The sequence below is a fragment of the Enhydra lutris genome, unplaced genomic scaffold (assembly GCF_002288905.1).
Source record: "Enhydra lutris kenyoni isolate GAN:26980312 unplaced genomic scaffold, ASM228890v2 scaffoldscaffold5, whole genome shotgun sequence".
Taxonomy (NCBI): domain Eukaryota; kingdom Metazoa; phylum Chordata; class Mammalia; order Carnivora; family Mustelidae; genus Enhydra; species Enhydra lutris.
Genome location: NW_019154089.1, coordinates 8600501 through 8613554, shown reverse-complemented (window position 1 = coordinate 8613554; position 13054 = coordinate 8600501). Strand labels below are relative to the sequence as shown.

At 33.9% G+C, this 13054-nt stretch overlaps 1 protein-coding gene across 3 annotated transcripts in view; it reads right to left on the bottom strand.

The window, feature by feature from the left end:
- The window catches only part of LOC111140883 (folliculin interacting protein 1), a 156004-nt gene that overhangs the window by 68474 nt on the left and 74476 nt on the right, over positions 1-13054 (bottom strand). For 2 of the 3 annotated variants that reach the window (XM_022493127.1, XM_022493128.1), the window contains exons 3-6: positions 11046-11180; positions 7700-7800; positions 7199-7273; positions 1910-2001 (exon numbers count right to left, since the gene is read on the bottom strand). In XM_022493127.1, coding sequence (XP_022348835.1) covers positions 1910-2001; positions 7199-7273; positions 7700-7800; positions 11046-11180 — 403 coding nt within the window. The remainder of the gene's footprint in view (positions 1-1909; positions 2002-7198; positions 7274-7699; positions 7801-11045; positions 11181-13054) is intronic. The other variant, XM_022493129.1, reaches the window with a different exon arrangement.

Below are 13054 nucleotides of genomic sequence, written 5' to 3'. Positions count from 1 at the left end.
AAGTGTCCTTTGTCATCAACCTCCTATTCACTTTTTTTAAAATTTCTTTTAACTTTATTTACTCCTATTCTTTGCTCCATCAACACTAATTTATTCATATTCTTTCCTCATGCTATCATCTCTTGCTCCTAGGTCTGTGCACACACTACTGCATCTTCCTAGAATGTTTCTGTCTGCAAACAAAGGGCTAATCCTTCAAGGACAGGCTTTATATCTTCAAGAAAGTCTGGGACTCTCCAGGACTGGATTAGGTACTCTTCCTCATTTCTATCACACCATGCTCTTTAACATGTTCAAGAATTAACTGCACTCTACTATAGTTGTTGTATTACTTGTGTGATTCGCACTAACTATAAATCTGTTGAGGCAGGGAGTGTGTCTGGTTTACCACTGTACCCTCAGGGCCTAGCAGAGTGCTTAAGCATACAACAGGTGCTCAATAAGTATTTGCAAATTAACTGGAAATGTAAAAAAAAATAAGAAACGGTACTCAGATATCCTTGATTCACAATTACAAACGTGAAAGTAAAAGACACTCATTATTTAAAGTCTGTACTTTGTTAAATGAATTTCCTATCCTGTATTAAAACACAGAAGATGAGTATATCTAGCATCCATAAGGTAATTTACTGTATTAAGTAATAATGAATTTGAATTATTAAAATAGGTTTTAATTAACCTCTTGAGCTTTGAAAAGTGTCAAATTATAAAGAAAAAAGATGCAGTTATCTCGCCACATTTTTACTTTATTAAAACCAATGAAATAACTGATCATTTGAGTTATGAAAAAGCAGTACTCCTCTATTTTTCTAAAAAATGTGCAAAGTTTCTTTTTTTTAAAGACTTAGCTATTTTGAGAGAGAAAGAGAGCATGCAAACAGGGGGAGGGGCAGAAAGAGAGAGAAAATCTCAAGCAGATTCACCGAGCACAGAGCCCAACATGGGGCTTGACCTCACAACCCTGAGATCCTGACCTGAACCAAAATCAAGAGTTGGATGCTTAACCAACTGAGCCACCCAGGCTCCCCAAAATATGCAAACTTTCTAAAGTACATGCCTGACACTGTAACTAGCCCATATTATTTGCTGTATAAATGGTTGCTCATTTGAATGAACATGAATTATAAAAAATAATAAATTACAATATGGTTCAAGTTGGAAGAAAAACTCTTTCCTATTTATATATGTAACTAATATTTTTTAAAATCAATTTGAAATAAAAATTCTCACTAAATAGATAGAGAAATATTTATCCTTGTCTAATTGCTGTCCGCGTTCTGGCATGTTAGTTATTTGCGTACCAGGAATATGGCCAGCATCAAATTAGTTGAGCTTTGTAGGGTAAAACAAATGACTAGAAATTTTAGGAACAGTTTGTCACTTCAGAATGTTGAACTTAAATAATAACAGTCAACTATCCAAATCACTAATGAAGCTGTTATTTTAATAAATCTTTAAGGGAACATAAAATTTGAATATCTGCTCATCTATCTGAATTCAGGTCACAAAAATGAGCACCATTTCAAAATTACTTTTATGGTTTGGAAAGACAGAATGGAGAATAATACCAGTATTCTTCAGCTGAAATATTCAAAAAAGCTGGTAAGGACTTCTTATATGAATGACAGTGCCTTTCAAAGATGCATCAAAGTTAAAAACAAAAAACAAACCAGATATACCTTCAGCAGTTCTTTTTCAAATACAAAAAAAGTATTGTTCAAATATACAAAAATTATGTTTTTCAAATAATACAAATGTTATATATACTGCCAATTTAAATTCCTTTTCCACTTCTAGTATGTCAAACTCTGCGGTCTAATTAAAAGGTCTACATTATTAAAAACAAACTGCAAATCCTTGTTTTACTGTTAACCTATTTAAAACTTGTAAAACCAAAGGAACCGTTTACCTATATTTCCAAGTAGTCCATTAATAACTGTGTTATTATCAGCCTTTAATGTACTGTTGTCCTGATTGATGAATTCAAGACTGTCCTGTAGCCTAAAGGGAAAAAGAAACAATAAATTGCAAATTCATTTTATGTTCTTTAGAGCAATTCTTTGCATATCCTAATGAAATTTTAAGTATAAAACTGTTTTTTTTTTTTTAAGTTTTAAGTATTCTTATTAGTTTACAGCACTAAATCAGGAGTTGGCAAACTACACCTTGAGGGTTAAATCCACCCTGCTGCCTGTTCTTATAAATAAAGTTTTACTGGAACATAGCCATGCTATGTATACAGCCATGTATGTACTGTGTATGGCTGCTTTAATGCTACAATGGTAGAGCTGAGAAACCAGACATACTGAGAGCCCAGAAAGCTAAAATTATTCACTACTTAGAACTTTACAGAAAAAGGTTACTGACCCCAATTTAAATTGTAAAGCTTTCCCTTGTATTTTGGACCTGAAATTATTTCCTAAACTTCCGGCAGGAATAAAAAAAAGACAAACAAGAACAAAAATCAAGGTATCATCAGTTCACACATTATAAATGAACTGTATCACTTTTGCTAGTAAACCTTTCAAAGTAACAAAAATAGAACTACTTTATGCTTTTAGTACAAAGTATCCTTCCTAGGGATTTTTAAAACCACAAATAAAAAATTAGAAAAGATGAAGAAACTGAGAGGATCAGAGCTAGAACCAGTGATTCCAATGTAGAATCTCTAATTTCTACTTTAGTATTAAACTCTTGAAAATCAGCACTTGTAACATCATTATTTTTTAAGCATCCATAATACTGCAAAAAAATCTCTTTCCCTTTCCTTCCTTCCTAAAAGAAAAGTTAATAAAGAGCTGTAAGTATTAGAACCTTAGCAAATGAAACCCCTGATAGGTCTTTTTTGGAGCATTTTCAATTAATGCAACCTTCTGAGAATTTTTCAAGGTTTGAGTAGCTTCCCTGCTACCTTTCGACTTTGGGTAACTCCACAGATTCTGATAGCCAGTGTTCTGACCTGGACCCTGCAGGCCATCAATGGAATCCACTAACACCTCACTCTAGCCCTAGTCCTTCATTTACCAAGTTCTGGCATGTAGCCCATGATTCTAGTATCAGGCCTGCCTTTATTTCAGCCTCACTTTTCTAATCTTAGCATTAACACCCTGTGGTAATCTTGTGCCCCACCATGGGTGACCTGTGCCACTCCTGATTGCAGAGTTAATTCTACAATCTAAAAACTGAAGAGCACAATATACAGATGCTAACTCGCATGTCACTACAAAACGGTAAATCCATATCTCATCCTAACATGGGAATGCTGTCAACATTTTACTTCCAGACATAGCTTCCAGAAGCAAATTAGAGAAAGAGAAAGCACATTTCCTATTCTTCAACTAAACTCAAGTGAGAAGTAATCTGAATTCCATAGAGAGAATAGCTTATTGAATAAAAAAAATAATATCCAACATTATGCTGCCTACAAGAGATTCAGTTCAGCTTTGAGGATATATATAAGCTCAATGTGAAGGAACAGAAAAAGATAATCCATGTAAATGGAAATAAAAAAAGAACAGAGATAGCTATACTTATATCAGAAAAAAAATGGACTTCAAGCCAAAAACAGTAACGAGAAACTTTAAAAATGGTCATATAATAAGAAGAGCAATTCATCAAAAAAACATAGCAAGTAACAATCACAAATACAGACGCACTCAACATCAGAGACACCTAAATATATTAAGCAAATACTAACATATGTAAAGAGACAACAATGCAATAACTAGTAAAAGACTTTAACATTCTACTTTCAACAATTAATAGATCATCCAGACATTAAGTCAGCAAGGAAATGTTGGACTTGAACCATATCTTAGGCCAAATGGAGCTAAGAGATATATACATATACAGATATATCCAAGAATAGCAGAATACCATTCTTCTCAAGTGGACATGGAATATTTTCTAATACTGATCACATGATATGTCACAAAACAGGTTTTAGCAATTTAAGAAGGCTGAAATGAAACCACATATCTTTTCTGACCAGAATGGTGTAATACTAAAAATCAGTAACAAAAGGAAAGCTGGACAGTTCACAAATATGTGGAGATTAAACAACATGCTTCTGAACAACCAATGAGTCAAAGAAGAAATCAAAGGGCAAATCAAGAAATACCTTGAAACAAATAAAAATGGAAGCACAGCGTATCAAAACCTGTGAAATATTACAAAAGCAGTTCAAAGAGGGAAGTGAGAGCAATAAATGTTTACAGTAAAAAGCCAAAAAGATCTCAAATAAATGATCTTGAATTATACCTCAAAAACTGAGAAAAAAATAAAGTCCATAATTAGTTAGGAAGGAAATAAAGGCCAATAGGAGAATGAAATAGAAAAAGGAAAAATAACATTGAAGATCAATTAAACTAAGAGCTGGTTTTCTGAAGAGACAAAATCATCAAACCTTTAGCTAATCCAGGAAAAAAGAGGACTCGAATAAATGAAATTAAAAATGAGACACTACATCTGATACCATACAAATAAAAAGGATCATGAGACTGCTATAGTTACACAACAAAATGAATAACCTATAAAAAATGGATAAATTCCTAGAAACATACAACATACCAAGAATGAATCATGGAGAAATAAAAAATGTGAACAGACCAATAATGAGTAAGGAAAATGAATCATTCATCGAAAATCTTCCAACACAAGAAAAGCCAAGGAGACCAGATGATTTCCTTGGTAAATTCTACCAAACATATAAAGTAGAATTAATACCAATTCTACTCAAACTGTTCAAAAAAATTAAAGAAGGAACACTACCAAACTCATCTTACAAGGCCAGTGTTATCCTGACACCAAGGCCAGATAAGAACATTATAAGAAAATGAAATTACAGATCACTTCTCTTGACTATTGTAAATGCAAAAATTCTCCACAAAATATTAGCAAACCAAATTCAACAGAACATTAAAAGGATTATTCAATGTGATCAAGTAGGATTGATTGGGCTGCAAGGATGCTTCAGTATACACAAAATAATAAGTGAGAATTACCACTTTAAAAGAATGAAAGATAAAAATCATATGATCAAGTCAACAGATGCAGAAAAAGCATATGACCAGGGCACCTGGCTGGCTCAGTTGGTTAAGTGTCTGCCTTTGGCTCGGGTCATGATCCCAGGGTCCTGGGACAGAGCCCTGCATCGGGTTCCCTGCTCTGTGGGGAACCTGCTTCTCCCTCTCCTCCCCACTCATGCTGTCACTATCTCTGTCTCTCTCAAATAAATAAATAAAAACCTTAAACAAGGAAGGAAGGAAGGAAGGAGGAGCGAAGGGGGAGAAAGAAAGTGAGCATATGACAAAATATGTCTTTCCATGAAAAAAACCCTCAAAAAAGCAGGTTGGAAGAACAAATATTGTTAAAATGTCCTTATTACCCAAAGTCATCTATAGATTCAATGCAAGTCTTATCCAAATTCCAATGGGATTTTTCACAGAAATAATAAAACAATCCTAAAATTTGTATGGTGCTACAAAAGACCCTGAATAGCAAAGCAATCCTGAGAAAAACTACACTGCAAAGCTAACATAATCAAAACATTATAGTACTAGCATAAAAACAAACACACAAAACAATGGAACAGAATTTAAGAGCCCAGAAAAAAACCCTGGATATACAGTCAACTAATATTTGATAAGGGACCCAAGAACATTTAACTGGGAAAGGATAGTGCCTTCAATAAATGATGATGGGAAAACTGGATAACCACTCACAAAAATTAACTCAAAATTGATTAAAATTATAAACAAAAGACCCCAACACTGCAAATCTCCTACAAGAAACCATAGGGCAAAAGCTCCTTGACATTGGTCATAGCAGCAATTTCCTAGATATGACACAAACAGCACAAGCAACAAAAGCAAAAATAAATAAATGGGAATACATCACACTAAAAAGCCTCTGCACAGCAAATAAACACTGACAAAATGAAAAGGCGATCAATGGAATGGTAAAAAAAATTTGCAAATCCTTTATCAGATAAAGGGTTACTATCCAAAATATATAAATAATTCATAAAAATTAACAGCAAAAAACAACCTAAAAAATTAATACCTCCTCTGAATATTCAAAAGAACTGAACAATTTTCCAAAGAAGACATGCAAATGGTTAAGAGGTACATGAAAGAAATGCTCGACATCACTAATCATCAGTGAAATGCAAACCAAACCATAACAAGGTAACACCCCACACCTTTTATAATTGTGAACATCAAAAAGACAAGAGATTATCAAGTGGTGGACAGGGTATCCAGAAAAGGGAACCCTTGTGCACTGTTGGTGGGAATAAAACTGATGCAGCCACTGAGAAAAGAGCGTGAAGATTCTTCAAAAAATTAAAAATAGAACTACCATGTGATCCAGAAATCCCACTTTTGGATATATATCCAAAGGAACTCAAATGAGGATCTCAGAGAGATGCCTGCATTCAGATGTTCACTGTGGTATTAGTGACAACTGTCAATAAATGGAGACAAACTAAGAGTCTACCAACAGATGAATGGATAAAATGTCATACAGACACACACACACACACACACAGAGGAATATTATCTGACTTTGAGAAAAGGGAATCCTGCCATTTGTGACAATCTGAATGAACCTTAAGGGCATTATGCTAAGTGAAATAAGTCAGACAGAGAGACAAACACTATATAGTATCACTTACATGTGTAATATAAAAAAACTGAACAAAGAGAAACAGAAAGCAGGGTGGTGGTTACACGGGTTGAGAGTGGGGAAAATGGGGAGATAACGGTCAAAGGGTACAAACATCAGTTTCAAGATTAATAAGTTCTAAGATCTAATGTATAGCATGCTGACTAGCTAATAATACAGTTATTTTATACACTTGAAAGTTGCTCAAAGAGTAAATCTTAACTGTTCTCACTGCAAAAAAGAAACGGTAATTTTGACAGAATGGTGGCGTTAGCTAATGCTATGATGGTAATCATTCTGCAATATAAAAATGTATCAAATAAATGTGTTGTACACATTAAATTGACACAATGTTAGATGTCAATTATATCTCAATAAAGCTAGAGAAAAAGTCTGGCCTCCATAAATTTCCAAACTTAAGGGATGGAAGAAAATCTCAATTTAAACTGCAACCTTGGGTAGAGTCTGTTAGTTTTCACACTTTGCACATCCTAAATAATTCATTTCTCCCAGCATTCATAATCACACTTACGTATTAAGACTTCCACAGATACTGCTGCCAGTCCGTGCAGTAAAAACTTTGCTGAGCATAAGCTGTGGAGGGGAACTATGAAGAAAAAGAAAGGGACAGAGAGAGATCAAAACTAAAACATAAAAACCTTCTCAATTTATTACAAATAAAAATGTACCTGGGCACCTGGGTGGCTTAGTTGGTTAAGTGTCAGACTATTGATTTTGGCTCAGGTCATGGTTTCAGGGTTGTGAGATTAAGCCCATGTCAGGCTGCACAATGGGCATGGAGACTGCTTAAGATTCTCTCTCCCCCTCTCCCTATTTCCATTCCCCCTTCCCAAAAAACGTACAAATCACAAAAATTTCACTGCATGGTTCCAACAGTCATGAAGTAGCATGAAACCCATAAAACACCATAAATCTGACAAGCTCCATCTGTGTGAAGACTACAGGAAATTCTCTCATCTTCAAAAATTATATGTTCTAAAATGGATTATGAAAAATCAGAAAAAGCCCTCACCGGATCTGATGAATTTTTAAGGTAGACCCTTTATAGCTCATTGCTACTGAGCCAAACATCATCTCTCCAAGCATATTGGCATCAGAAGAGCACCGAGAACCCTAAAAAAAATAATCAGAACATTAATAAAACTGCAAAATTTAAAACCTATTTCAAATATTGAATTTTACTGAAAATTCCTTTGCTGCAGTTATTCTACACAACTCTACATATTTTTAAAAAGTGACTCTACATTGTATATACTGTTCTATAGCTTGATTTTCTTTATTTCACAATATGTTACAGATCTAACCATGTTGTTATACAAATACTCCTTTTAAATACATAGTATTCTACTGTATGAAAATACCACAGCTGATCTTACTGATAGGCATTTAGGTTACTTCCTGGTTTTTGCTATTATAATAATGCTTAATGCTTAAATAAACACTGTTAACCGCATCTTGTGCATATGCAATATTTCTCCAGGACAGAAAATAAGAAATAGAATTCATTGAACATGCAGAACAGTTTTTACTGCTCTTACTGTGCAAAAGAGGTATCTATAAACAGGGTAATGTATATCTATTTTGTATTTTTTAAAAGAACTTATTTAAAATATTAGAATGTCTTATTCTCAAAGAAGTCAAATTAAAAGTTACTCCTTTCCATTTTTCTTCAAATGTCTTTGTCATCACAGGAGTCAGAAAAAAAGGTAACACTGAACTCATCTATTTGGTTACTAATTAGATACTGTGGTAAACATCACTAATTACCCCCAAAATAGCTTATTCTTTATTTTTTGACGTCTAATTTGTTTCAGGGCAGCAATGTGCCCAACCAAAAATTTAAAAAAGAATTTTTTTTAAATGCATTTCACAGCCTTCCTTGTAGACAAATCGAGAGTTGGTTTCTACATCCAAAAGGTTAAATTAATGGTTGGAGCAGCACCTTTCAGAACTTACACATTTATAAGGCCTGGTCAATGATATAAATGGAAGTCACTGGAGATGGAGATGCCATATTAGGACCAAAAGGCAACAATTACACATGAACTCTGGCTAAGATAAGGATGCCTTGGTTTTCTAAAGCCATCTTGAAACCCATGTATCATACCTAGACAGCCTTTCAGACTTCTTGTCATATGAACAAAATAATCCCTAGGTATAATCCAATTCCTAATTTACACAGTTATGTAATAAAACAAGTGATAAGGAAGAGGATCTATATAACTATGTAAGATAATAGTTGAGTATTGTTTATAAATTTCACTAAGCCAGTCCATCATAAAAAATAAAAAATTGGGAGGATTTTTTTAAAAATATTTAAAAGACTCTTCTGATAACAAAGTGTTGAAGACCCCCATTTTACATGTGGAGGACAGGGAATACATCTGCATACTATTTTTATTTTTATGTGATTCCTTTGTTTACTTAACGCCTATCTGGGTTTTTTTAAAAAAATCTATGTATTTGCATTTGCTAGCTTTCTTTAAAAAATCTTCAAATAGCAATCTATTTCATTATATGTAACTTTTGTATTAGTTTTTATACATATTCATTTACATATTATTCTTTCTCTCTTAGGTACTATAGTCTTTATTTTGTGGGGTTTTTTTTTTAATTTTGTTTTAATAAAGACACAAAGCTAATGTTTAAGAAAAAAACACTTCTGATATACCTAGTTACTAAAATAACTCATCTAGGGATCTGATTGAGAAAAAATTTTTATTTCAAAACACGAAGGTTTGGGTACTAAGAACAACATTTTGGAAAGAGAGCTGAATAATTCTTCTAATGATCAAGTGCAAAGGCTTTTTTTTTTTTTTTTTTAAGATCAATGCCAATCTTCAAAACTATTATGAATTCAACTATCAAAGCATTTATATCTTTTACTAATAAAACCGGAAAAGAGTCCTCCAAAAGCAAATATAGTAAAAATAAATTTGTGTTCAAATTGTATTAGACCAGAGTTTTCCAGTAAAGGTTCTCCTTACCTGCTCTAATACATATCAAATGTTATCATGAATGTCATGTTATGTATTTTTATGTGACATAATCTATAATAAAGTTTATAATTTAAAAAGTGCTGTTATCTTTCATTTTTCTTTTGTTTCTTTTTTTTTTTTTTTTTAAATAAGGCCCTTACTTAAAAGGTCAATTTTTTAAAGTACCAATTGCTGGAAGCTATTAATCTGTAATAATCTGTGTAGATCAAAGATAATGGCCTAAGTTACCCGAAATCACATTTTATCAAGTATAGTGAACTATATGCTACAATAATTCAATGTCTCTTGCTAAAAGAGCAGATTTCCAGGACCATACTGAACCAATCAGAATATCTGGGCACAAAGCCTGGGAATCTGAACTTTAAAAAAGTAAATCTCTACGGATCTTGATGCAACATGAGGGTACAATCACTCAATGGTTCAGCATTTCTACAATCTGGATCCATGTGCTAATACTCATTTTTAACTGCATTACAGCAGGAAGAAATGCAAAGTTACACAACTCAATCAGCAAACATCCAACCTGGTATAAGTATGATGATGTCACATAGCATAACACTATTAGGAACTTACTAATTTGTCATGCTTAAGCTGGAGGAGAAACAGGGGAAGACAGGGCCAACTATATAGTACTTCCTAGTACCTGGATTCTAAATACCTCAGAGCTCTTTCACATACACTGTACACATGACTGGATAGAAGGGTCACTTCCCATCCAAACACAATTACCTAACTACAAATAATTTAAAGACCCAGAATTCCATGTTGATATTGCTAAATATGAAATACTTGTGATACATTCATGTAAGCTTGGATGACACAAATAAGTTCACACAGATGACATATACTTGGTATGAAACCAAACACTTAACGTTATATGTAAAATATAACAAGTTTATACAGAAGTTCCCACTAGGTACTAATTTGTTTAACTTTGTATTTTAAAAGAGATTATTATCTGAAAAATATAAATGTCCATTTCTGCATGTGTATACTTCCAATCGTATTTTAATTTCATACTACAGCCAAAATGTATATATAGGCTGTATAATATAGGTTATATTTGCATTCATATTTCAATAATTTAAAAGTATCTAAAATAAATTATTCTTATAGCCAAAAAAATCTGAATTGGGAAACAAAAGGGAGAAATTACCCTTTACTACCTATGCCCATCATTTTCTGAACTTCTCCTAAGATTTATCAAAATGCATAAACTTATTTAATTACCTGTCTCCCGAGAAGAGTAAGGACTAGGTCCTTACCCCTGGTCCCTAGGATGGTGCATAACACATTGTAGGTGCTCAAAAGTATTTGTAAATGAGTGAATGAATAAATAAATGATATCAATGACCTTACTTGGTACTTAGGACACTGGTCTTTTACATCAGAAGATGAAGTCACAGAACTATCCAGTGAGGAAGAACTGTCTCCTCCAGGTTTCAGTTGGCAGCATTTCCCAAAGACTTTTACTTGAGCATCACTACAGAGTTTCTGAAATAGAGATATTATGCCCATTCATATTATAAAAGACTTTTCATCATATACAAGTTTAATTATAATATAAAAACCTTTGAAAAAACCAAGTATGAAATAATTCAAAATAATATAACCTTGGTATAATGATTTGCATTGTACTGCATTTTCTCCGGTACTATTTTCTGTTCTTGTAGAGTTTGTATTATGCTTTTCTCACCAAGATTATCAAATCATGGAGTTTTTCTATATTATTATGGTCTACAACAATGTTCATTACTAGTGATGTAATGTACTACAGCAGTTTTTGAATAACTGGATCTCAAACCCCCTTTTACACCTTTTGTGTGAGTTATATCAATTTTCTCCCATATAAGAAAACAGAAAATTTAAAATACTAATTCACTTAAATATAACAATACACATTACAGGTTAACATAATGTAACATATTTATATGAAAAAAACCTTTTTTCATTAAGTGACATTAACATGGTTTTTTTTTTGTTTTTTGTTTTTGTTTTTGTTTTTTTATTTAGTTGAGAGAGAATGAGTGAGAGAGAGCATGAGAGAGGAGAAGGCCAGAGGGAGAAGCAGACTCCCCAAGGAGCTGGGAGCCCGATGCGGGACTCGATCCCAGAAGTCCGGGATCATGACCTGAGCCGAAGGCAGTCGCTCAACCAACTGAAGCCACCCAGGCGCCCACATTAACATAGTTTTTAAAAGATTTTATTCATTTATTTGAGAGAGAGAGAGAGAGTGTGCAAGTGAGAGAGCAGCAGATGGACAGGGAGAAACAGACTCCCCACTGAGTAAGGGATCCCAATAGGAGGCTCAATCCCAGGACCCTGAGATGACCTGAGCTGAAGGCAGACGCTTAACCAACTGAGCCACCCAGGCGCCCTATCATTAACATATTTTTATGAACAAAAGGCTTCTATAGAGAGATGTAGGGATAGGAGGAGAAATGCAAATGGAGCTTTCATATTTTACTAAATGTGTGTGTCTCTCTATATATGAACATATGTTTATTATTTTGAAATGAGAATGTATTCATGTAGTGAAGTTAAGTTTTTAGTAACAGCTGAGTTTAGAACCAGAAGGCTGTACAGTGGTGTAGTGTAGTATGAAAGAACCAAGTATTTCTATTTCTTTTTCTCTATGGTCTTGCTTTCCTCCTAATTTCCCAACAGGTTCTAGAGCTTTCACTGCTCCCAAGTACCAAAGTTGTAATCCACCAAGGACTTTAATACTCCTAAAAGTATTTATCACAGTTACCAGTATGTCACTCTTCCATGTAAAAGACTTCAGGGAGGTTTTCAGAAGAAATAATCTGACTGAAATCACCATTATTGAAGACCAATTAATTTACAAGTTGCCAACATCACCAAAGGCATTGTAAAAGAGAACACATGTTAATTTCAAAACCATCTCTAACCAAAAATGTAAAGAGCATGATCAACTAAAACTAAAAAGAACAAGGGCTTTAAAACTAAATAGACATGAATTTAAATCCTGCTCCTTGGCAAGTTACTTGACCTCTCTGAGCTTATCTATTTAATGGAGAGAAAAACCCTACCTAATCAGTAGAGTATTTGTGATGCGTAAGGGGTGTGTGTGTGTGTGTGTGTGTGTGTGTGTGTGTGTTTGTTTATCTCATTATATACTGATATATAAATATATTAAGTGCCCTATACAGCATCTAGAACTAGCATATACAAGATCCACCTATATGATGCCTATAAGAGACTCAATTCAGGGGCGCCTGGGTGGCTCAGTGGGTTAAAGCCTCTGCCTTCGGCTCATGTCATAATCCCAGGGTCCTGGGATCAAGCCCTGCATTGGGGTCTCTGCTCAGCACGGAGACTGCTTCCCCCTCTTTCTCTCTGCCTGC